A 23214-nucleotide genomic window follows, 5' to 3' on the forward strand; every position below is an offset into this window, starting at 1 on the left:
TGGGTGTTAGGTTATAGGAAAGGTTTGACAACATCTTTCATTAGGATTCAGTTTTTCTAGGAACTAGTAGCTGGAAGCTGAAAACAACAAGATTCTGCTCTCATTAGATGGTGAATTAGAGTATAAATGTATGAAATATCATAAAACGTTAGATGTTTGGAAGTTTTTATATGGTTCACCATTAATTCGGGGAAAAGGATGAAAGTAGATAGAAAATATGTCTGTTATTGGCAATAAACAGGGAGTAAAGATTACGGCTGTTTTTCTTTTCCTTTGGCAAAAGTTGAAGTGATTCTAGTCTTGAGAAAAGGCTTTAAAGAAGTTGATTTGCAGGTCATTCACTTTTTAGGAGAAGGCTTATTAGTATGTGAAGTTTATCAGCTCCGTGCTCCTATTTTTATCAATTCATTCCCCATAACTTTTTCCTTGTTATTCCTAAAAGAAGGAAACACATCTTTTTTATTTCTGCGTGCAGCTTCTTTCCAAGCTTCTGCCCGTCTTTTTCATACTTGTCTTGCCTCTTCTAAGAAAAACAGTGCTAGAGTCTCTTAGCGTTGTTACTTTGCTTTTTCTCTTTCATATTCCGCCGTCTGTTTGCCCCAACTCATCCACAAATCTCACTGTTCATAAACCTGCAGAAGAAATCAACTTACTCCAACAAGAAAATGAGTAAGGGCATCAGAAAAAAGATAACTGGGATGGATGATGAGGAGGAGGAAGTTTGGAAACGTAGCGTATAGGAGAGGGGTAGCACAAAGAGACAGAATGGTGAAGTTCAAGAAACAAGAGGAAAAAAGCTGGAGAGCTCCCTCTGAGTAACAAGATCTTGCCCTTTAGCATTATGTCTTCATATGTTGCACATTAATCCTTTGTTTATGAAAGTAAGAGATGCCAGCTCAAGCTCTCTCATGGGAAAGCGAGCTGCAAACCTATGCAGAAGAATGTCAATTATGGGGGAAAAAAACCCAAACATATTTACAAGTTTGACGTAATGATACTTGTTGTGAACTTTAATTTGAAACTCAATCACAAGATCGTTTGTAATAATTTAAGTTCAGCCAGGTAACATTCATCAGCAGCCACAGGTACTGCTGCATAGGAAGCCACGGACACCCCCATTATTGTTTTGTCTTTAACAGTATTTAATCTAGAATTATCGATTCTGTTCTGGAGTTTCTGACAATTTACTCAATGGAATCAGTAGAAAGTTATTACTCAATATCATCATCCTTCTCTTGTTCCAGCAGATGACATTTGCACCCATTTTGTCAAAGTGACTAGCCACACTTTATTACTTCTGAAATGTTATTGACTTACAGAACACTTCATTGACTTGCTCCAGATTAGGGCTGGGATAAACAATTATTTTTTTAAACAATAAATCTATTTTTTCGATGCATAGATTAATTTAACGATTAATTTTTCCAGTTCGATTCGACTTGATTTGATTATGGATTATCATACATGTTGATTTACATACCTAAAACATGAATTCCATAACATTGCAATATATGTTTATTGCTCTTCAACTCGAAATTCCAAAATAAAGTTCAAGTAAGAATATAAAAGTACAAAATAATGCATTCAGAGTCAGAAAGTCCTTTTCCAACAAAAAAATAAACTTTCCTTTTTACCTTATGAAGTGTGAGAGTACTGCTGCTGCTGATGTCACGGCGGGTGTTTCCTCTTTGTTGGGTCACACCCGGGATAAAGGACGAGGGTTACGGGGAACGAACGAGTGCGTGCCTTCACTGCCTTGCGCTTTTGAAACTCGGAGGAGCCACTCGCATTAGTTATTTTCCGGCGCCACCATCTTTGTTTTTTTTCAGACAGTGCTTTGACGCACATAATTTACGTCGACGTCATCGATTACGTCGACGCGTTGTCCCGGCCCTACGCTAGATAATCTTGAATCAATAAGGCTACATAATATCCCACCGATAATCGCTGCTCCCAATTAGTTCGTCAAACAAGGAATAAAATTGTTCGGGAAAGTACCGTACACTGCTTTTTAATTTAAAACTGAGAAACTGACTTGTTTTGTGGAGCGACTTATTATCAAATCATTTTTCAGTTGGCAGCACCAGCTAACAAGTAAAACTTGTAATTGCAAATTACTTTGAAATGTGAATCATTTTGTGTGAAAGTAAAAGCTTGTTGACTTCTCACTTAGCTGGGAACCCATAAGAAGCCTGTTCAAATTTAAATTTTACTAGATGTTGGGTTAGATTGAAGAATCTGAATCACAACATTAGGTTTTACATGTCTGATTGGCTCTGGGGCGACACTAAAAATCTAACTTTGGTTTCTACTCACTAAAGTAGAGCTGATGGACAGTTAGCGAAGCGTGCTAGCAGCAGCTCAATTACAGTAATAAGTTCACATTAAAAGCTGGAAATCGACTAACAGGCAGACAGTGAAGAGTTGCAGGTAATTTTTAATGCTTGTAGAAACTCACAGGAATGCAGTGAAACTCTACTTATCAAGAAAATAAGATTAAAAAGAGCCTAAACCAAGGCTTGCTCTGATCTTAGCCAACATCTTGGCTAAAAAAAACTTACCAATCGGTTTTGCACCAAGCTCAATTGAAGCAGCCCAACATTTGGGAATGCGACTTATAACCCAGAGCGACTTCTCTGGGCATTTTTCCCAGAAAATAATCAGTTTCTTGGAAAGCGACCGATTCACTGGAGTGACCTATAGTCTAGAGAATACGGTACACAAATGATGTCGTAAATCTGACTGGTACATGTACCTGGAAATTCCTTATACTTGATACAACTAAATTTACTATTGTTGAAGAATAAATGGTTTGTATCTAAGTCATAGTTAATGTATTTACAATGTATATAATTATTACTTATAATGCAAGTAGCATTTTTCAACACCCTTGCAAACTGAGTCAAATGTCAGGAAGTAACATTGTATGGTAATTCCCCCAGACGCTCAGAATTTGGCTGAAGTTTGCAAACAGCACATTTGGGACAGACTTCTAACAAAGCCAGTAAAAAGTTGTTTCCAAATCCATCGACTCTTCCAAAGCTTCCTAAAGCACCGTGTGCACTATAATGGAGGCGACTAACCCTTTTCCCCCAATACTGAGTCATCCTGCAGTTGTCCTGCAAAGATTATTGGCAATTTTAGATAAACGTCTGACTGGCTCTGGTGCTAATTGCAGTTGATGGAAATGATTAACTGTCACGTTTATCTATGCTGCAGCTTTGAGGCCATTGTGGCACATAGGGGCTAATTGTAGCTAGTAGCAGTAGTTGTTATGCGGTATGTTGTGGTGGGTTGCACCTAATTGTAGTTGATAGTAATGGTTCCAGTCTGTGTACACAGCCTGGAGCTGACAAAAGGCTGAGCTGCGACAGATGCACAGCTTTTTAACACACATTCGTGTGTCTTTGAACTCTGCTAGAAAACACAAAATACCAATTCACATGGTAAATTAGGTAATGGGTATGTCTTTATGATTCATGGTATTTACTATTTTTATGCTTTTAGTCAGACGCTAATCTATCTTTCACGCCCGCTTATGCTGTTTGGGTTCAGTGGGCTCTGGGCTAAAATGGTCAATTCAACATTTTTGGATTTCGGTAAAACCTATACATGCTCAGGGAGAACATGTATATGCCTCATAGAAAAACCATGATTTATTGCGTTTTTCTTTTTTTTTTTTTAATTCATGGAGTCTGTGTTGAAATCCTTGGAGGCAAATGGAAACAGTATTGGGTCAGTCTGTGCTTCTTAGGGTGGGATTTCAGCTCCACTGCTTTACCACAGCGCTCTGTAGTTTTCCAGTGTGCGTAAGTGCGTGTGCGCCAATGATAAATTCTGACTGGGTGTGGTGGAGATCAGATGAGATTTTCCTCTGCTGCATGTACTCTTTCACTCATTCATTTTCTCTTTCTCTCCTGTACACACACACACACGCACGCATGCACGCACGCACGCAGAATGAGTGCCAGGTCTAAGCTAGGCGTGGGCCCTCGCAGACATAAATTGCTTTATTCTAATAGCTGTCGATCTGTCCACTGTGCACCCTGCCTTCTGCCCTGTGTGCAAGGAAGGACTTTTAATAAAGTAAGCAGAGCGCAGCTGAGAGGGTATTATTATTTTGTTTGTTTGTCATTTATTTGAAGACACCTTTGAATAATCAATTTTAATCAATTTAATTATGATCTATCTGCGTCCCTATCATTGGACGCTCTGGGTCCATGTAATAATTCCAGCAAGTTCCCCTTGTCTTCTTTTTTAACAAAATGTTAAGGTTTCATTTATTCAGACAAATTTAGACACATCTGCTGATGGCTTTGATGTGTCCATTGCTTTCTCTGAGGAAGACTGGCAGTTGTCAGTCGAAACATGTCAGGAGATCAAAGTACATTCCCTGAAAAACAGTCGTCTGAATAAATGAAACCTTAATATATTATTCATAAAGAAGACAAAAAGAACTTGCTGGAATTATTATGTGGAAATTAAAGCGATCAGCAGACACCTCTGAAGAAGTCTGGCAATTGACAGTCGAAACATGTCAGGGGATCAAAGTAAATTTCCTGAAAAACAGTTGTCTGAATATACAAAACCTCATCATTTAAAACAAAGACAAAAATAACTTGCTGGAATTTGGCTTTGATGTGTCCAAGCATTGGACACATCAAAGCGATCAGCAGACGTCTCCGAGGAAGACTGGCAATTGACAGTCGAAACATGTCAGGAGATCAAAGTAAGTTTCCTGAAAAAAAAACTTGTCTGAATAAGTGAAACCTGAACATATTCAAAATGAACTTTTGGAATTTGACTGGATGCATCAAAGCAATCAGCTGACGCCTTTGAGGAAGACTGGCAATTGACAGTTGAAACATGTTAGGCGATCCAAGTAAATTTCCTGGAAAAAAAAGTTGTCTGAATAAATGAAACCATAACATATTATTCAAAAAGAAGACAAAATGAACTTTTGGAATTTGACTGGATGCATCAAAGCAATCAGCAGACGTCTCTGAGGAAGACTGGCAGTTGTCAGGAGATCAACTTAAATTTCCTGAAAAAAAGTTGCCCGAATAAATTAAACCTTAAGATATCGCTTTGGGTCCATGTATGCAGCGGTGCTTGGTGCTTTTATTTGTGCAGCAGCTGCAATTCCAATAGGTGTAGTTAGAGGAAGTGACACATGCTCCAAATTAGATAGGCCATCATATGTGTATCAATCATGTACACATATGTAAAAAAAAAAAAATTAAAAAAAAAAACCCACAAGGGATCCACAAAGATTTAAAAGTGGTACATTTGAATAGTTATCTTACTTGTGTCAGATCTGACTGTTTATGCACACACACACACACACACACACGCTCAGACATATCATGCAATATTTCTTTGTCAAGACTGTTGCGACCACAATTGTTCTTGTTTTAAACAAAAGAATGATTATGTTTTAACCTAAAACACATGGTCTGGTTATTTGATGGCTTTGTACAGTGATTATAAAGCAGGAACAGGAAGGATGGGACAAGAGAAAGCGACAGGATAAGAAGAGGAACAAGAAATATTGAAATGCTTAAGCTATTGTAGTATTTTTTTCTTTGCTTGTGGGCAAAGAAACGTGACATTTAAAAAAGAATCTGTTTAAAGTTGTTTTTTTCTCTTTGACAGCAGGGTTTTTAAACTGATTATTATGAAGCACGTTTCCGCCACTCAAAATATAAAAATCACTATGGGAAGTCATAATTATGAGATAGTAAATTCATAATTACACGACAGAAAGTCATAATAATGAGAGAAAGTCATACATATGAGTTACTAAATTCATAATTATGAGATAGAAAGCCATAATTATTAGACAGAAAGTCATAATTATAAGACAGAAAGGTATAATTTTTTTATGTAAAGTTGCAAAGAAACATACAAAAAGGTGAGAGTCATTTTGCAATAAAGACATATTTACAGTATATACTACCACTAACTCATAATTTTGACTTTCTATCTCATAATAATGAGTTTACTAACTGATAATTATGACTTGCAGTGGTGATTTTTATTCATTGTCTAGTGGTGGGAACGGGCTCCCATAGATTATAAACATGATTGTTGTTAAAAAAAAAAACCAAGGGAATGGGTGAAAAATAGGATATGAGCAGGAGATAAACCCAAAGCGAGATATTAAATGAGACGGAAAAGTGAAAAAAAAAGAAAAGTGAGAAAAAGCGAAGGACAAAAGGAGAGCGACCATGTGACACATTGAGAAATGAGAAAAGGAAAGTGTGAATGCCAGAAAATGAATGAAAAGAAAGCAGAAAAAAATAAGCTAAAGTAAGTTTGAGAGTGCTGATAAATGGCATTCTGCAGTCGTGCTCATCCATCTTTCTGATGCAGTGTGTTTGGTTTTGATGTGGTTCTTTGTTGGCCATTTTCCTCGTCTCCCTCCTATGTATATCACCCAGTTTGTCTCCAGGCCTCGGCCTCCTCTTCATCGCCATATCAAGCCTCTCTGCTAGGATTCGCATTCTTCATGTGGTTTGTCGTGGGTTGAAGATTCTTGTGGAAAGTTTCCATAAAGATAAAAACTGTTGCACAACATGTTGAGATGCAACAGTCGTTTCAACCCACACGCGTGCACGCACGCACACACACACACACACACACACACACACACACACACACACACACACACACACACACACACAGAGCTGAGATGTTTCTGATTTGTTGAGTCTCTTTCCTTTGATGAGGTTTGTGGTTGAGGATTCTCACAGATTCTTTTGTTCAAAGACATTTTGCAAATCAAATTTAAAGCCATTGTGTGCATACATTGTTCACCATTGTCAGTATTTGATTTGGATTGAGCCCAGGATCTAGTTATCTTTGGATTTTGGGGGATTAAAAAGGAACTTTTCATCTTTCTCGTGATTTTTGCTGCAAGGTCAAAACTTTTTTTTTTTTTTTTTTAATCACTCGGTTACTTTTCTTATTACTATTTGTGTAATACAGTGCTTCTCAAAGTGTTTGGCGCGCCCCACCTGGTGGGGAATGGAGACATTACAGGTGGGGTGCCAAAAACAGGAGGACGTTTTAATAGTAAATAGAGAACCCAACGATCCTTTTGATATATGACACGTATGGTCAGTTGTTTGTAGCATAAGGGAAACATGAAAATAAAGCCAACATTTCCGACGTGGAACTAAAGTTAAAAAATTAGGATTTACGTTGGCCTGTACTACGCATGGAGCGGAACAATAAAGACTTAAAAAATAATGTCCTTTTTGGTTTTCTTAAGCTTTTTGGCACAGATTGCAAATATTGTTTCATCATTGTGCTTTTAAATGATTTTTTTTGTGCAGGTAACTAGTTTAATTTAGTTTTTGAGTTCTGATTTGTTTAAGAAATATGTCACTTCTCTTGCATTATGAAACATGATTTTTACTTGTTCCCTGTTAGTTCATTTCATACGTTTCCTTTTTTGTTTTCTTAAGCTTTTTGGCACAGGTTGCAAACAATGTTCCTTTATTTACTGTATTTTTGACTACTTCACTTTTAAATTTGGTTGTTATTCACGTGATTTGTTTGATTTAGTTTTTGATTTATTATAAAATATGATGTTGCTTGTTCTTTGTTAGTTCATAAAATTTTAAAATGTGGGTGCAGGTGGGGCTTGAAAGTAAACATTCGTTGGAATGGGAATACCCCAAAAAAGTTTGAGAACCACTGGTGTTACAGCTGGCTGTTATATCGAGTATCAAAGTATATAGAGTTTTCTATTTTGGGGATACAAAAAACTACAATATACATATTTTATAGCTTAGATACTTTCTGCTTCCTGCATAAAAAGCACAGTTTGATGGATTGCTGAGTGCGTTCTAACCCAGACCTTCCCCTAAACAAGCAACTCACTCACATGTGCTGTCCATTATTGGAGAAAAAACCAAAAGTGGCACATATTGTGTAGCTGTTGGTTAATAAATGTGCCTGCGTTGCATTTGGATCATCAAATTTAACCCAGAATTGTCTTTCTGGTCAGACTTCATTAAAATTTAATTATCGAGATTTATATCGTATATCGCTATTTTGAGAAAGAATATCAAGATGTGAGTTCATATTGGCCAGCACTATCTAGAGTAACTGGATTTGTTTTCACTTTTTAGCGATGGTGAGGAAGAAGAATCCCCCTATCCGGAGTGTGGGAGGTGAAGAAGAGGAGGAAGAGGATGGGAGAAAGACTGCGGGAGAAGAGGAAGAAGAGGGAGAGGAGGAGGGAAGAGTAGGAGCAGAGGCCGAGAGGATTAACCGACCCTCTGAACCCGAGTCCTCGGAGCGGGTCAGAGGTGACGAGGACCAGGATGAGGAAGAGGGCGACAGTGAGTGCATCTCCTCGTCTGTCTCTCCTTCGTCTGTTGGTGAACGCTTTGCTAATGAGACGAAAGGGGGGAGAAGAAGGGCAGGAGGAAGGGTGAAAAAAGGAGGCGCCGCTTCGGCGGACAGGCCCGAGAGCCAATCAGAACCTGAGGACGGGGAGAAGGTGGCCAAAGATGGAGCGAAGACAAAGTCCAAGAAAGACAAAGTGGAGGCGGACCACCTCACCCCTCCGCTCCTCTTAGCCACCCACCTCCTCCCCAGGCAGGACGGAGGGGAGGAGTCCACCACGGACACCCCGTCGCTCTCCTCAAGCCCCTCTCCCAAACTCCAGGATTTCAAGTGCAATGTGTGTGGCTATGGTTACTATGGGAACGACCCTGCCGACCTGGTAAAACACTTCAGGAAGTATCACCTGGGTCTGCACAACCGCACTCGACAGGATGCTGCCCTCGACACACACATCCTGGCCCTCCACAACATGGCTCCACAACACACTACACTAGGTACACACTATACAGTTCTACCATGTGTAGGAAGGACACGTATCATTCATATTTTGTTTGTTACTTCAGCCAGGGTTGGGGTCAATTCCATTTTTCAGTTACAATTGCATTTTCAATTATGCATGTTCAATTTTGATAACAGTGACCAGCATTTTTTTTAATTACTAAAGCTCAATTACAATTACTCACAATTACTGAGCCTGAAATAAATAGCCTAATGAAAGTTAACCTTCCTCTTGTGTTAGCTTTCTGTTAGCATCTCTTATGATAACAGGTCCTAAATCAACTGTAAAATAACACTAAAAACAAATATATATCATCTAATTTCTATTAGTTACCTTGTTTGGCTTCCTAATCAATAAAAATATAGGTTTTAATATTTTGGTGTGGGCATTGGAGCTTTTTTTTGTGTCAGTAAACCCCTAGATTTCATTTTTTTAAATGGTAAAATGTGGGAAAGCAAAATATTTTTAAAATAACAATTACGCCATAATATTAATTAATGATAATTTACGCAATTGCAATTATAATTGACCCCAACCCTGGATGCTGTTAAAGATATCAATGACATTAAGTGTGAGAAACTCTTGCCTTTTTCTTCTGTTTCAGACACTTATGCAGGACAAGGACAGAGGAGCCAAGCCAAAGACTTGGGGAAGACAAACTGCGACGTACAAAATCAACATCAAAGGACGGTTATGATGAACGGCACGTATGACGTTCAGGTAAAAAGAAGCAGTCGAGAACAGCCACTAATAGTGCCTGAAACTGAAGCAAAACGTGCATTGAGGTATCATTACAAAACAAAATCTCCCTGGCAAAGACTTGGGAAAAAAAAAAGTTTTGAGTTCTAAGAAAGTAAAAGAAATAACAAAGTTTGGAACAAACAGAGGATCGGAGGTCATTTTGTGGTGCGGTAGCATTTGGTTAATTGGAAGCAAGGTCTATAGGGGAAAATGGACTGGTGCAGTAAAGCTACGGTTTCTTAGTGTCTTCTTATTTCCTTGATCTTATTATTTTCTCAAGCAACCAAAGAGTAGATTCAGCAGCTCAGAGAATTAGATTTATACCTAGTTTTAGAGAACAAGAAAAGTTAATGTGTCAGCTTTACACAGTCTTTGATCTTTTTAACACTAATAATGTAGGGAAAGCATTAGCACTTTTATGAAAATAAGTTATTTCGAGTCCCTCATCATTGATGAAATTTCAACAATTCATATCTTGGGTCGTTATTGACCCATTGGGTTGGTTCCTCAATTATCCCACTGATTTTTTTAATTTGGATCAGATCCTGATGGCGCATTTCATCACATTTAATTGGAAAAAAATCTGGGTGCCCTTACATTTGGACCTACTTTATTTTTATTAATGGGGATAGACATTTTTTCCAAGCCTTTAAAGTGTGAATGATCAGGATAGTTCCCAATATCTGGCAAAGAGGATGTTTTGCACTTGTTGAAAATGTATTTTTACACTTTTCTAAATATCCAGCACAAGTTAGCTGCAGCATATGCAAGTGTACTTAAAAACAAGAAAATTAAAAGCCAAATTGCAAATCTTATTTTAATAGAAATACCCAAAAACTTTTATACCGTTTGATTTTTTTTCCTTTCTTATGACAAATATAAGTGGTATTAGCTTCCTTCTCTCATTTACTTTATGTTAAATCCTTTATAATATGAGTATTTGTGGTATTTTGTATTATTTCTTTAAATCTGATCTGAGCACAGCAAAGGTCGGCACAGTTTGCCTTACTATAAATGTTTGGAGAGCGATTTTTTAAAATAACTTCTAGTTTGGTCAAATCCTACATGTTGTCATAAATCTGAAAGCGACGTCCTCCCTAAGCGATCAAGTTAATTTACAGTCTTACAGGCCGCAGCCCAATCTGTAACATTGGGTGTGTGTTTTTTTTTTTTGGGCTGCGAGCATTGTGCTACAAGTTATAAAACTTACCAGATGGAGCGTTACTGAGAGGGAGACAGCCAGCACACCTGGCAGAGCAGCCTCACATCTGTGCACATGCATACTCAAGTGCGTACACAACAGTTTGCTCTTCTTTTCATATCCTTACAAGACAACGTTATGTGCAGTCTGCAGCTAATAAGTCAAAGATATTTATTAATCCTTTGTTTGCAGTGTTTAGCTAAAAAGCACTTTTAGGGCAGACATAGGCAACTGGCGGCCCTGGGGTCACATGTGGTCTAATTTTGTGCAGCCCATCAAAAAAATTGTAATTCATTTAGTTGGAAGTTATATGAAGCCTAACATAACACACAAAACTCCAGAAACACAGAAAATATCAACAAAAGTACAGAAAATGATAACAAAGACACAGTAAACAACCACTTAAACACAAAATGACTACAAAAACAGGACTGGACTTCTGGCACAAAATGCCAACAAAATTGCACAAAAGGACAGAAAAATACACAAAAAGACAACAATAACAAAAATAATAACAAAAATGCACAATGACCCAAAAAACACACAAAAAGGCAACAAAAATGTGGCATGTTGACAAAAAATAGACAAAATGAATACAAAAATGCACGAAATGTGTGTTAAAAGCCCACATAAAAGGACTACAAAGACAAAACCCTTTGTTATTTCCTGTATTAATGCTCACATTGGTCATTATCCTAAATACACTATACACTATACTATATACTATACTATACACTGCTAACATGAATGTTGATAATGTGGCCCTTGGATCAGACAATAACATTTTTGTGGGCCCCGCTCTAATAGAAGTTGCCCATCTGTAATAGTGGATTCTAGGGTTATGAGATGAAATTCAAATTATTTTTACCATTTCAATACATTGGTAAAAATGTAATATATATTCGGGAAAAAAAAACCTCTCCACACTGTCAAAGTAACTCCATTTAAGAATCATAGACTTTGATTGAAGCGCCACCAGCCACATTCATGTTTCACATCGTATTTGTTCTGCCTGCCATTAGTAACCACGAAAGCACTTTAAAGTGGCATTTTCAGCCTAATTACACATCTGGTATAGCTGTAGAAATCCTAAGGATTACTTTAAACAACTGGATTCACTGTAGTCATGGCATTCAGAAATGTCCCCTTTACTTTAAATTGGGACTTTTGGATTATAACCTAAATTCTATGACCGCATATTTTGGCTTTTTCTTTTAAAGTCTGGTTGTATTAAATTCCCCGCAGGCCTTTTGCTAAATGTAATCCCGTTATAATACACTTACAATTGGCTTCAAGGAAAACGAGCTCTTAGATTATTACTCAGAATGGATTCCTTGGCTTTTTTCAGAGTGGTAAGTGCTTGAGTTTTTCGTAACTACTAGGTCAGCGATAAGGGAGCGCGGGTATGCATGAACAGTTACAGAGAGGCTTCGCATGAAAGCCCTAAAAACTAGATGATTCAATAAACATGTGTGAATCAGTGAGGAGTAGTCAAAGAGATTCTTTTTTATTCAAACCAGCAGTCTGTAATGGCTGTAAGTCACGTAATGGACACGCTAACACACTGGCGTAAACACACACACACACATACACACAGGGTGGACACGCGTACATACTGTACACAGACCCATAAGTACACACATATACACCGAGTCAGGAATAGAAAATCCAGTGGGCTTAAGTCGTCATTTTGAAGAAAAAGTGAAAGTATAGAAGAAGAAGAAGAAGAAAAAAAAGGAAAATCGAATGAAAGGAGTCTCTATTCTCTGTTGTCCTCGCTCACTTTTTCTCTCTCCCGCCCACGTTTGGAAAGTTCCATGTTGTCATTTGCTAAGACGAGATTCCCTGTTAACCAATAAGGTCGTCGGAACAAAACTTCTTTCCTCTTACCTCAGGAGAGGTAAAAGGAAAGAAGGAACGGGTGAGAAAGAAAGAAAGAAAAAGAAAGAAAGAAAGATGTTGAGGCAGTGAAAGCGTCAGACAGAGCAGCGGTAGTTATAATCGCTGTGTAATAAAAACAGCTGTCAGACATATTTAACTTTCCATTTCTCCTTCTGTTCTCCATTCCTCCCTCATCGTTCTTTTTTTTTTTCTCTCTCTCTCTCTCTCTCTCTCTCTCTCTCTCTCTCTCTCTCTCTCTCTCTCTCTCTCCTTCACCTCATCCTTTGTGCTGCTCTGGCTCTTTACTGAATCCTTTTTAATTTATTACATATCGACTCAAGATTCTCAATTCGCCTTTCATCCATCATTCACGTTTTCCTCTCTCTGTGTGTGTATGTGTGTGTGTGTGTGTCTTGCCCCCTGCTTGTTTTATTGTTCTATTACTATATTCATTCTGATTCATTCAACCAAAATAAGTGTTTTTTAAATACATTTAAAAAAAAAAAGTCAGTAAAAGCTTGTATATTATTATTCAACTTATTAATGCATAAAGGGTTTCACGATCGCTATTAATATCAGATATTGGTCATGTATTTGCTCAAAAAAATATAATAATTATCCAGCCTGCATCTAATATAGCTATATTTATTACGGCTGGGTGATTTTGCCAAAAAAAAAAATCTCTGATTTGATTCAAATTTTTTTTCCTAATGCACTTAAAAATGACTGCAGACATGAGATATATTGTCAGAAGTGCAACTTTATTGCTGTGATTCTCCTCAAGAGTTAAAATGTATAGAACAATCCCAAAATCACACATAAATGAGGCTCTGTCATTCAACAATTTTAAGCTTTAACCCAGGTTTAAGCAAAAGTGCAACAGCAACTTCACAGTAGCTTCATTTTTCTGATTAAGAAATCAGATAACTATATATTTTATAACAAATAACATTACAATTAAAAATAATAATAAACTCTTCCCTTAGCATCTCAGTATAGTGTGAATAAAACATTAAACATACCTGTGGCACACATATAGCCTACTCAAAGGGTAAACACATGTAAACAAATAGGGGGCTGGCTCACATCGTGCTACGGTAACCCACAAGGACGGAACGCGAAAAAGTACGAAAAAACTGGTGGGGAAATTTTTTATTTATTTTTTTAAACTCAAATTTGCAAAATAAAAATTGTATTTATTTACAAATTTGATAAATCAATTAAAACATATTTTTATATTTTTTTTGCCCAGCTCTAATATATATATATATATATATATATATATATATATATATATATATATATACACACACACACACACACAGTGGGGCGAAAATGTTTGGCAGCCACTGATTGTACAAGTTGTCCTACTTAAAATGATGAGGTCTGTAATTTTCATCAGAGGTAATACCTCAACTGTGAGAGGCAGAATGTGGGAACAAAAAAATCCAGGAATTCACATTGTAAGATTTTTAAAGAATTACTAGAAGTATTTGGCACCTACAAACAAGCAAGCATTCTGGCTCTCACAGACCTGTTAGTACTTCTTTAAGAAGCTCTTCTGTTCTCCACTCATTACCTGTATTAACGGAAATAAATTAGATGATTGATATTTGTATTTTACAGCTGATTTTAGGGGGCCGTTATCATAAGAGATGCTAACAGAAAGCTAACACAAGAGGAAGGTTAATTTTTATTACGTTATTTATTTCAGGCTCAGTAATTGTGATTAATTGTAATTGAGCTTTAGTAATTGAAAAATGTAACTGTGATGGACTTTGTGAGGATAAAAAGAATGATTGCAATTTAATTGTAATTAGAAAAAATGCTGGTCACTCTAATCGTAATTGAATTGTCATTGATCGTTGGTAATTGAGAAATGTAATTGACCCCCACCCTGATAATAATAATCAAGGCTGCAATATTGGTATTCTATTAAAAGTGAAAAAGTTGTATATCAGGGCACCATTATAATAATGCTCCCATTAGAATGAATATTGCACTCCTCCCGTTGTCTTTGAGTCAGTCTGTTCCTGTGAGTGTTCAGCTCTCTCAGACCTTGAAGATTGTATAAAAATCAGACTAACATGATTGCTGCGGCCTCGCTTTTCATTTGACTTGGACAGCGCCACAGCAGATTTAACACAAGCCCTTTTCACTATGTGTTCTACTGACCATATTACTGTATTACTGTATTACTCATCCTTCACACTCCACTACTCAACTTTTCATCCCGTTACAGTAAACGTTTGATTCCACTGAGTTTTCCTCGAGGTCACCACATTCTTGTCACTATGTGCCCATTTCAATACAACAGATTTAGAAAATATTTTTTTTTTCTTTCACTCAACTTTCATTTTACTCCTATAAAAATGAACATGGAAAGAATTGCATATTATAAAAACAGCAAAATTATATTTATTATTATTATTAATAATAATAATAATAATAATAATAATGCATTAATTTTATATAGTGCTTTTTTTGGGACTCAAAGCCGCTTTACAGAATACAGAAAAAAAAGGAAATAAAGAAATAACAATAAAAGCAAAAGAAGGTTAAGGAATAGCAAGTTTTTGAAATTGTTTTATCCATTATTTAGATTAGATTAGATTATACTTTATTTTATCTCACAGTGGGGAAATTAACATGTTACAGCAGCCAAAGTCATAAAGCGCAAGAAAAATAAATATAAGAAATGTAGGAAAATTAAGGGAAAAAATAAAATAAATAATAGATATTGGCCAAGACAACGGTACAGAAAATATATAAATAAGTGTAAGTGGGGCTTCACAATGAGTAGTTGGTATTATTGCACATCAAGGTGTCGCTTCAGCAAATTATCACAACTGGTTCTTTAGAAATACTGCAATATTATGTTTTTTTCTGCTTATTTTAGACACTTCCTGCCTTCTGTGCTTTGTTCTTTAAAAAAAATGCCACTTTCAGACTGTTGGATTCAAGCCACAGACTGTGAATGGAAACAAATCCATATTGTATAGTGGTAAGCCTAATGTCACTGTAAGGCCTGCCAGTAGAGCATGCAGTAATCACCTACAGTCTCGGGGCTACCTTAATAAAAAACAGACACGTTTCAGGTTTCCCACTCAGTAATGCACGGCGCTGGCGTGAAACGCTGAGTGCAGCCGCTGAGCCTTGCAGAAATGTTATTGGTCGGTTAGTTAGAGTTAGAGTAGCCTTTTAATTGTCTGCAGTTGCATTTTGGGAGAAGCAGAGACGGGATTTTCCAGCACAGTTGAACAGCTGAAGGATTGTGTTGAGTGTCCTTCAAACATTTAGCTTAAAACAAATGATTTCACTCATGTATCTACACTCGTTCAATGGTAGCGGTGTTAAATGTCTTCGTTTTAGTATTTTAATGAGAATTAATATCGGTTTTAGTCGCACTTCTGTAATTCTAATTCTCAATGTACTCAACAAAAAAAAAAAGTCATGTTGACTTTTATTCAAATTTGATCGTCTATCTTAAAGGTACTGAATACATTTTATTAGTTAAACACTTAAATAGTTATGGTACTAAGTAGGGGTGAATGATTAATTGCATTTGCGATATTATCACGATATCATAAAATGTGATTTTTCTAATCGCAAAGGCTGCAATTATTATTATTTATTTAATTTTTTTTGTCCTGTCTTGTACTGTCCTGTTATGTTCAGAGAGTGTTTAAGAAGTGCAGTTCACATGTTTGCATGTTACATAAAACGTGAAGTTAGTGAGATATGTTGAAGAGGTAAAGCCACAGATTTGTTTGCTTTATTGTTGTAATCTGTGCTTTAAAATTTACATTTTATATTTCTTTCAAGTTTAAATGAATGAAAGTGTTTATTATGAAACAGATTGATTTATTGCTTGTGTTCATTGAAAAATACATGACAAGAGGCTCTTGAAAAAATAATCGCATATTAAATTGCAATATTGAGGAAAAAAAATCGCAATTAAGATTATTTTCCAAAATCATTCAGCCCTAGTACTAAGCATATGCTGCTTTGACTATAGTTAGGTTTAGATCAACAACACAGTTGTTAATTAACTGTAAATAGTCATTAATTAGGAAAGTAGCATTTGTCGCTAATTTGTAGCTCCACAAACATTCCCATATTCTTCCTCTCTGCTGATTCATGTAATTCAACCATTTCGACCAATCACCAATCAGTATGTACAAGTGATCGGGAGGCAGAAATATAAAAAAAATCATGTATTTTGAATAGTCATAAATGTATTTTCTTTTTTTTTTTTTTTTAAATCAATGATGCATTTTTTTTTTCAACAGTCATATTCTTGTTTTCACAATAGAAAACAAAAAGATTAACTGACATCTTTCATCATCATTTTCATTGACAAAAGTCCCACTGATTTGTAGCTAATGTAGTAATACTTTGTCATTATTAGTGCTGATTATTTTATTTTATTTTATTTTACCAAGAGACTTTAAGAAATGTAATATTAGGGTATAATGATGATGATTAGAGGAGAACGCTCCTTCTAAAACACAGTACACAGTACTCCACACAAAGCAGATAATAATAATAATAATAATAATAATAATAATAATAATAATAATAATAATAATAATCATCCCAAAGATGTACTTATTATTGAAGACATAAAGGAAGAAGACAAACAAGAATTGATTGGGGTCAGTTTATAATTGTACTTGCGTAATTTTATGACATAATTATAGCTGTAATTGTAATTGAAAAAAAAAGTGTTTCTTTTGTAATCCTAATTGAATTGTAATTGAGTTTAGGTAATTGACTTTGTAATTGTAATTGGCATGGGAATTCTATAAAAACTGTAATTTGCATTTTAATTAAACTAAGACTGGGACTTTATCGCGTTAATTGAGATTCATTAATTACAGAAAAAAACACACAAAAAAAAATGAAATAAATAATAATAAATCTATTTTTTTTTGCAAATGAAAAATAGCCTTCTGGCTAATCTGGTATATTTTCTGTATTGATATTAATGTACACTGTCCCTGTTAAATTAACCAATAAATAAATAAACAGTGCAAAACTCATTTTCATTGCACGAGTTCCCAGTATACCCATAATACTGATGCACAGATTACAATACAAGAAATGGGAGAACCAGAGAAGTTGTAAAAAAAAATATATATATGTATATATATTTAAATAACAATATAGTTTTATTTGTAATTGGGAAAAATGACACTCACTGTGATTGTAATTGAATTTTAATTGAACATGGATAATTGAAGACATAATTGTAATTGGAAAAAAAAAATCAACTAAACTAAGTACACCTAAATCTTCTATTCCTGCTTTACATACAAGGCGAGGCTCGCTTTGGACCATGGACAGGTGGTCAGTCCATCAAACAGAGCCAGACAAGCATCTATTCACACCTGGGATGTTCCACTTTTAATGTTTCTCTGCTCCAACAGGTGATGATGGCTGGCACTCTGATTGGAATAGGCCGGAAGACCTCCGATTGCCAGGGAAACACTAAATATTTCCGGTGTAAATTCTGTAATTTTACATACATGGGCAGTAATTCCTTGGAGCTCGAACAACATTTCCTGTCCTCGCACCCAAATAAAGTCAAAACCCCACCAACCACACCCCTGCTGACCATCAATCACATGACGACGCAAGAACACCAGTCAAAAGGGAGGAATCAAGTATTGGACGCGGTGGAGCGAGTGGCGGTGCGGGCTGACGACGACTCCTTGGTGGGCTACTCCATCCCAGTCAGGGCCTGCTCAGATTCTTCAGGCTGGGCTGGGGAGGCTTTGTCCGCTTACTTTTGGTGCAAATTCTGCAGCTGGAGTTGTGAATCGACGGGGGGTTCGGCCAAACTGTTGGAGCATTACGAACAAAAACACAGTGCTGGTCACACCACAAGCCCCAGTAACTCCAGTCTAACAGGGATGGATAGAGACATAGAGAGAAGAAGAAGAGAAGATGGGGAAAGGGATCACATGGTATCCAAAAACCGTAAAGATCTGTCATCCAACTCATCCAGCACCAGCCAAGGTATTAGAATGGAAATATGATGAAATGTTGCAGCAACTACTTGTCTGTTTTCATATTTAGTGCCTTTGTTCTTCTTTGTCCACAATGTCAAACACTTTGTAATGTTACGACACTAATTGACCCTTTGGGACTTGTTTTGTATTCAACAGAACATCAAAATTGAGCCATTTTCATTTTGAAGACTCCTTTGCTTTTCTGCTTTGACTGCATTTCATTGATTTCTCTTCTTCTTCCTGTAGACCCGAACAGCAGCGATCCCGACGCCGTCGTGACCAGTTATAACTGCCAGTTGTGCGATTTCCGCTACTCAATGGCCCACAGCGCAAATGTGATTGTGATAGCTCCATTACTCTTGCACTACCAGCACAACCATTCCATCCACCGCTGCTGCATCCAGCACTGCATGTACTGTCCACAAGGACTGTGCCAGCCACAGAAACATCTGGGGGAGGTGAGAGGAATACAATATAAAAATGTTTAGATTTGCTCTATGTTTTTGGCAATTTACGCGTGTCAACTGCAAGAAAAAAGTATCGGTTTTATAAGAAAACACGTGTAAATTTAATTGTTCTCATTTCCTGCCTTGTTAAAGTTCCCCAACGTCGCCCAAAATACCCACACATTAACACACTCTCCACACTGCTTTGTTGCCAGCTGTAAACATTGCCCGTGCAGCTGTTAAAAATCTTTAAAAAAAAAAAAGTTAACGCCCAAAATGAAGGTCAGCCTCGTTCATTTGATTTTTAATTCCACCTTCAGACTAGTACTGCAGGGTTCTCGCCAGCACTGTTGAGCGTAGGAGCTTTCTACGGTGTATTTTTGATCCTCTACAGTGTGATGTCATCCTCTATGGTGTGTGTTTAAACCAGTGTAGGGGGATTTTTGTTGTTTTTTTCCTTTTTTTAATTGTTACCATCGTAACAATTGTTGCACATGGACTTCCAGGCGTGCCCGTGTTGTTTAAACTTTGTTTTTTAATTTGCATAACTGAGGGCGTGCCTATAACAGTAACAATATTACTCCGGGTCCCACATAATACCTCATTTAAATTTGAAAAGTGCATATGGAATCAGTCTTTTGAATATGTTATTTCTTGTCGATACCAGTGGTTGCCAATCTTATTTGTCTCGTGTTTCCCCTTTGAATTTTTGTCAAATCATGTGTATCCCCTCTGCATATCATAAGTACCCTCTCCATTATTTCATATGTTTTTTTTTTTAAAGAAAAAGAGGGCTTTCCTAAACCCCTAAAGTAAGGCTTTGTCTACAACTTCAAAACAATGAGTGGAATTGATTTATTTTTTTAAATACCATGCAACTTTTATGCGATTACATCAATGGTAAGTAAATATGGGTTTCTATGTAAAATTATGCTTTTTTTTGTCTCCTATTTTATCCGTAGTGATAAAATGGCCTCTACAGCATAAAATTACCCTATTTCAATAAATTACAAGAAAATATAGTATTTAATTAAGCAACATGAGATTGTCCAAAAAACAGCCTAATAAAGCAAGTAGGAACATTTTCAGATTATTTTTTTAATTAATTGTTAAATCGTTCTAAATACCCCCTGCGATGTGCTCCTGTACAGGTACACCTACTCCTGTTTGGGAACCACTGATCTATACAGTGTCTTTGAGTATTTATTAGGGGAGGACCTATACAGTAACTTTCTTAACTCCAGTTATCATGAAACTACACCAATTCAACAAATAACTTTTGGATTTAAAGTAAGGGAGTAACAAAGATTTAAAAAACAAAAAAACTTTAGCTCTAAAATTTGGCCGACAGAGGTTTATAAATTTCAAAATGTTCTTGTGCACCTCCCAATCCCCTACGCTGTGAGAAATCCTGGTGAGAACCCTGTACTGCATACTTTCACTGGATATAAAACAGAAACACAGATGGGTGAAAGATGTCCGATTCTGCATGAAAAACATAGACAGCGTGAAATAACATGAAGACCAGCCCGTGTGTGATTTATATTTTCTGTCTTGGTAGGTTTCTCACCCTTTCGCTTGTCGGAAGTCGTCCTGCCCAAAATGCTGTTCAAAGTTCCCTCAGTCTAACAAACAGCAGGACGCCATCAGTTCCAATCCGGCCGCCACCCCCTTACCCAACATGTCCGCTCCTGATTCAAGATGTGACCCTGCTGTGATTTCTGGTTTGACCTTTCACCCCTCTAACCCTGCCCATCCGGTTGTCACACAAGGTACTTAAAGGCAGACCCTGTTTTTGACCTCCGTTGGGCGACTCCTAATGCTTCATCAATGCTGTGTTTCTCTTTATTAAAGGTGTCACTCACTTGTGCGACCAGTGTGCCTTCGCTACCGGTGACATTGACGTTTTGCTCCAACACTATGAGAGCTGCCACACCCTGGTTAACCTAAAGGGGGCTCCGGCACATGTCAAGCCCGAGGAAGAAGTCGGTGGGGACAAAGAAGGAGGAAGAGGAGGAGCGGGGGAGAGAGAGTACTCGTGTTCAAAGTGTCACTTTATTACAGAAGTGGAGGAAGAGATTTTCAGACACTACAGGTGAGACAGATGTGACATTGTGCACACATTCCTCAGATTTCTGCCTTGGTAAACCTTCACAATCTGTGCCTTATATGTGAATAACAACAATAATATTAAAAATATATATATTTTATTCATATAGCTCTTTTGAAAACACTCAGACACTTTACAATTTAAAAATTTATACAGACAAAAAAAACAGATTACAGAAGATAATGCGCTACAGATAGTAATAAGGATAAAACTGCAATTATTGGAACAGCACATATACAGAGAAAAACACTCCGGTAGCTCATAAAAAAATCTCCATTTGGATTCATAGAAGTGCCAGAATTATTTTTTGTTTTATGAGTCAATATCAAAACTGTGAAAAGTGCTATTTCAGCCATAATAATGATAATAAGTCATCGTAGCATTAAAAGAATAAGTAACGATTCATGATTTTGTGCGGCCCCAAAAGTTGTTGCCCCAAACACAAAAAGCTCCAGAAAAATACATACAAAAAAAACTAATAAAAAACACCAAACTGCACAAACAGCAGCAAGAAATATAAGAGATGACTCCAAAAAATTATGACAAATTAAGAGAGAAATACTCAAAATATGTCATGACACATAAAATGACAACAAAAGTACACATGGCAGACAAAAATATACAAATAGACAACAAAAACATAAGAATTAAACCACGTAAAATGAAAGAAAAACATACCATTACCAGAAATACGCAAAAAAAAGACTATTTACTTATTATTAATTCTTGATTTAGACCAAAAAAAACATTGTTTGCACTTAAGAAATATCATAAATTTAGATTTGATCTCTCAAGGTTTGGACAAGTTTAGCAAACTACCAGCCACTAGTTCATGTGAGATTAGTATGTTTGCAAGTAAGAGATGGTAAAAACTCTCAATGCTGACCTGATTGGAAGGAGAAAAGAAACTAATGCAAGAGGAAGTTGAATGAAAGGCAGACACATGAGGGGGGGGGGGGGGGGGGGGGCAAGTTAGAGTTTAAAGAGGATTTAACTGTTCCCTCACTTCCCCAACAAAACCTCAGATCTCAGATGTAAAACTGAAGCTGGAAAGTTTCAGACAACCTCTAAATGTGTAAAAATTAGAACATATTTTTTAAAGGAAAAGTTTTTTATCAAGTTACCTTTAAGATTTCAAGATCATAAAATATGAAGAATCAAAACACTGAAATTGCTAGCTTATGTTCTTGAAGGTTAAACTTTGAGCATTAAAATGTGGGATGTGATATGAATTATTATTTTTGATGATAATTTTTTTTGGAACCTGTTTTGCAAGAATTAATGGCCTAACCTTTGGATACTTTATCTGTATTTTCTTCTTTTTTTATTGATAGAGAATGATGCTTGTCTATCAAATATATTAATTAATTATTAGTATGGATTTCTTATTGGTTTAATATCAATTACCATACTCTCCAAGTTCAACCCCTCCTTTTTTCATTTGCACCAACATTGGGTGTGCCCAATTATTTTCTCTATTTACTTACTCAACTGATGTTGTTTATGGGTCGGTACTAAAATGTATGTGAAGCTTACACACCAATCACTTTGCGTTTGCATTAAAAGCAGAACTAAAGTGGAGCTACAGATCAATTACCAACAAAATTCAAAGTTTTCAAGAGACAGAAATTCACACCAGTGTTCATCATGCTGTTTCATGGAACTTAAATGAGGACATCTATTGTTACGATATTTTCTACTGTTACAAAAAAAAAATGGACCAAAAATCACTAAAATGCACATGTAGCAGTGCCAAGAAGCTGCTGCATATACTGTATTTTGAGCATGTGGTTGTGTTTTGTTAGATTAGATATGCCTTTCCAGCTATATATTTCACCTATTTGAAGTCATCAGACATATCTCTCATGTCGGAGATTTTCCAAGTGCTTCAGGGTGAAATCAGGTTGTTTTTTCCTTTAATTGGTAAAAGCTACTACTAAAGAAAAAATACCCATGAA

At 36.5% G+C, this 23214-nt stretch overlaps 1 protein-coding gene across 4 annotated transcripts in view; it reads left to right on the top strand.

The window, feature by feature from the left end:
- trps1 (trichorhinophalangeal syndrome I) overlaps window positions 1-23214 on the top strand; it is a 129541-nt gene that overhangs the window by 59120 nt on the left and 47207 nt on the right. For 3 of the 4 annotated variants that reach the window (XM_028461192.1, XM_028461194.1, XM_028461195.1), the window contains exons 3-8: window positions 8142-8855; window positions 9465-9580; window positions 18116-18707; window positions 18947-19158; window positions 20708-20918; window positions 21001-21241. In XM_028461192.1, the coding sequence (XP_028316993.1) occupies window positions 8142-8855; window positions 9465-9580; window positions 18116-18707; window positions 18947-19158; window positions 20708-20918; window positions 21001-21241 (2086 nt within the window). Of the gene's footprint in view, window positions 1-4673; window positions 4679-8141; window positions 8856-9464; window positions 9581-18115; window positions 18708-18946; window positions 19159-20707; window positions 20919-21000; window positions 21242-23214 lie in introns of those variants that run through there. The other variant, XM_028461196.1, reaches the window with a different exon arrangement.

Source organism: Gouania willdenowi, chromosome 11 (genome assembly GCF_900634775.1).
Source record: "Gouania willdenowi chromosome 11, fGouWil2.1, whole genome shotgun sequence".
NCBI classification, from domain to species: domain Eukaryota; kingdom Metazoa; phylum Chordata; class Actinopteri; order Blenniiformes; family Gobiesocidae; genus Gouania; species Gouania willdenowi.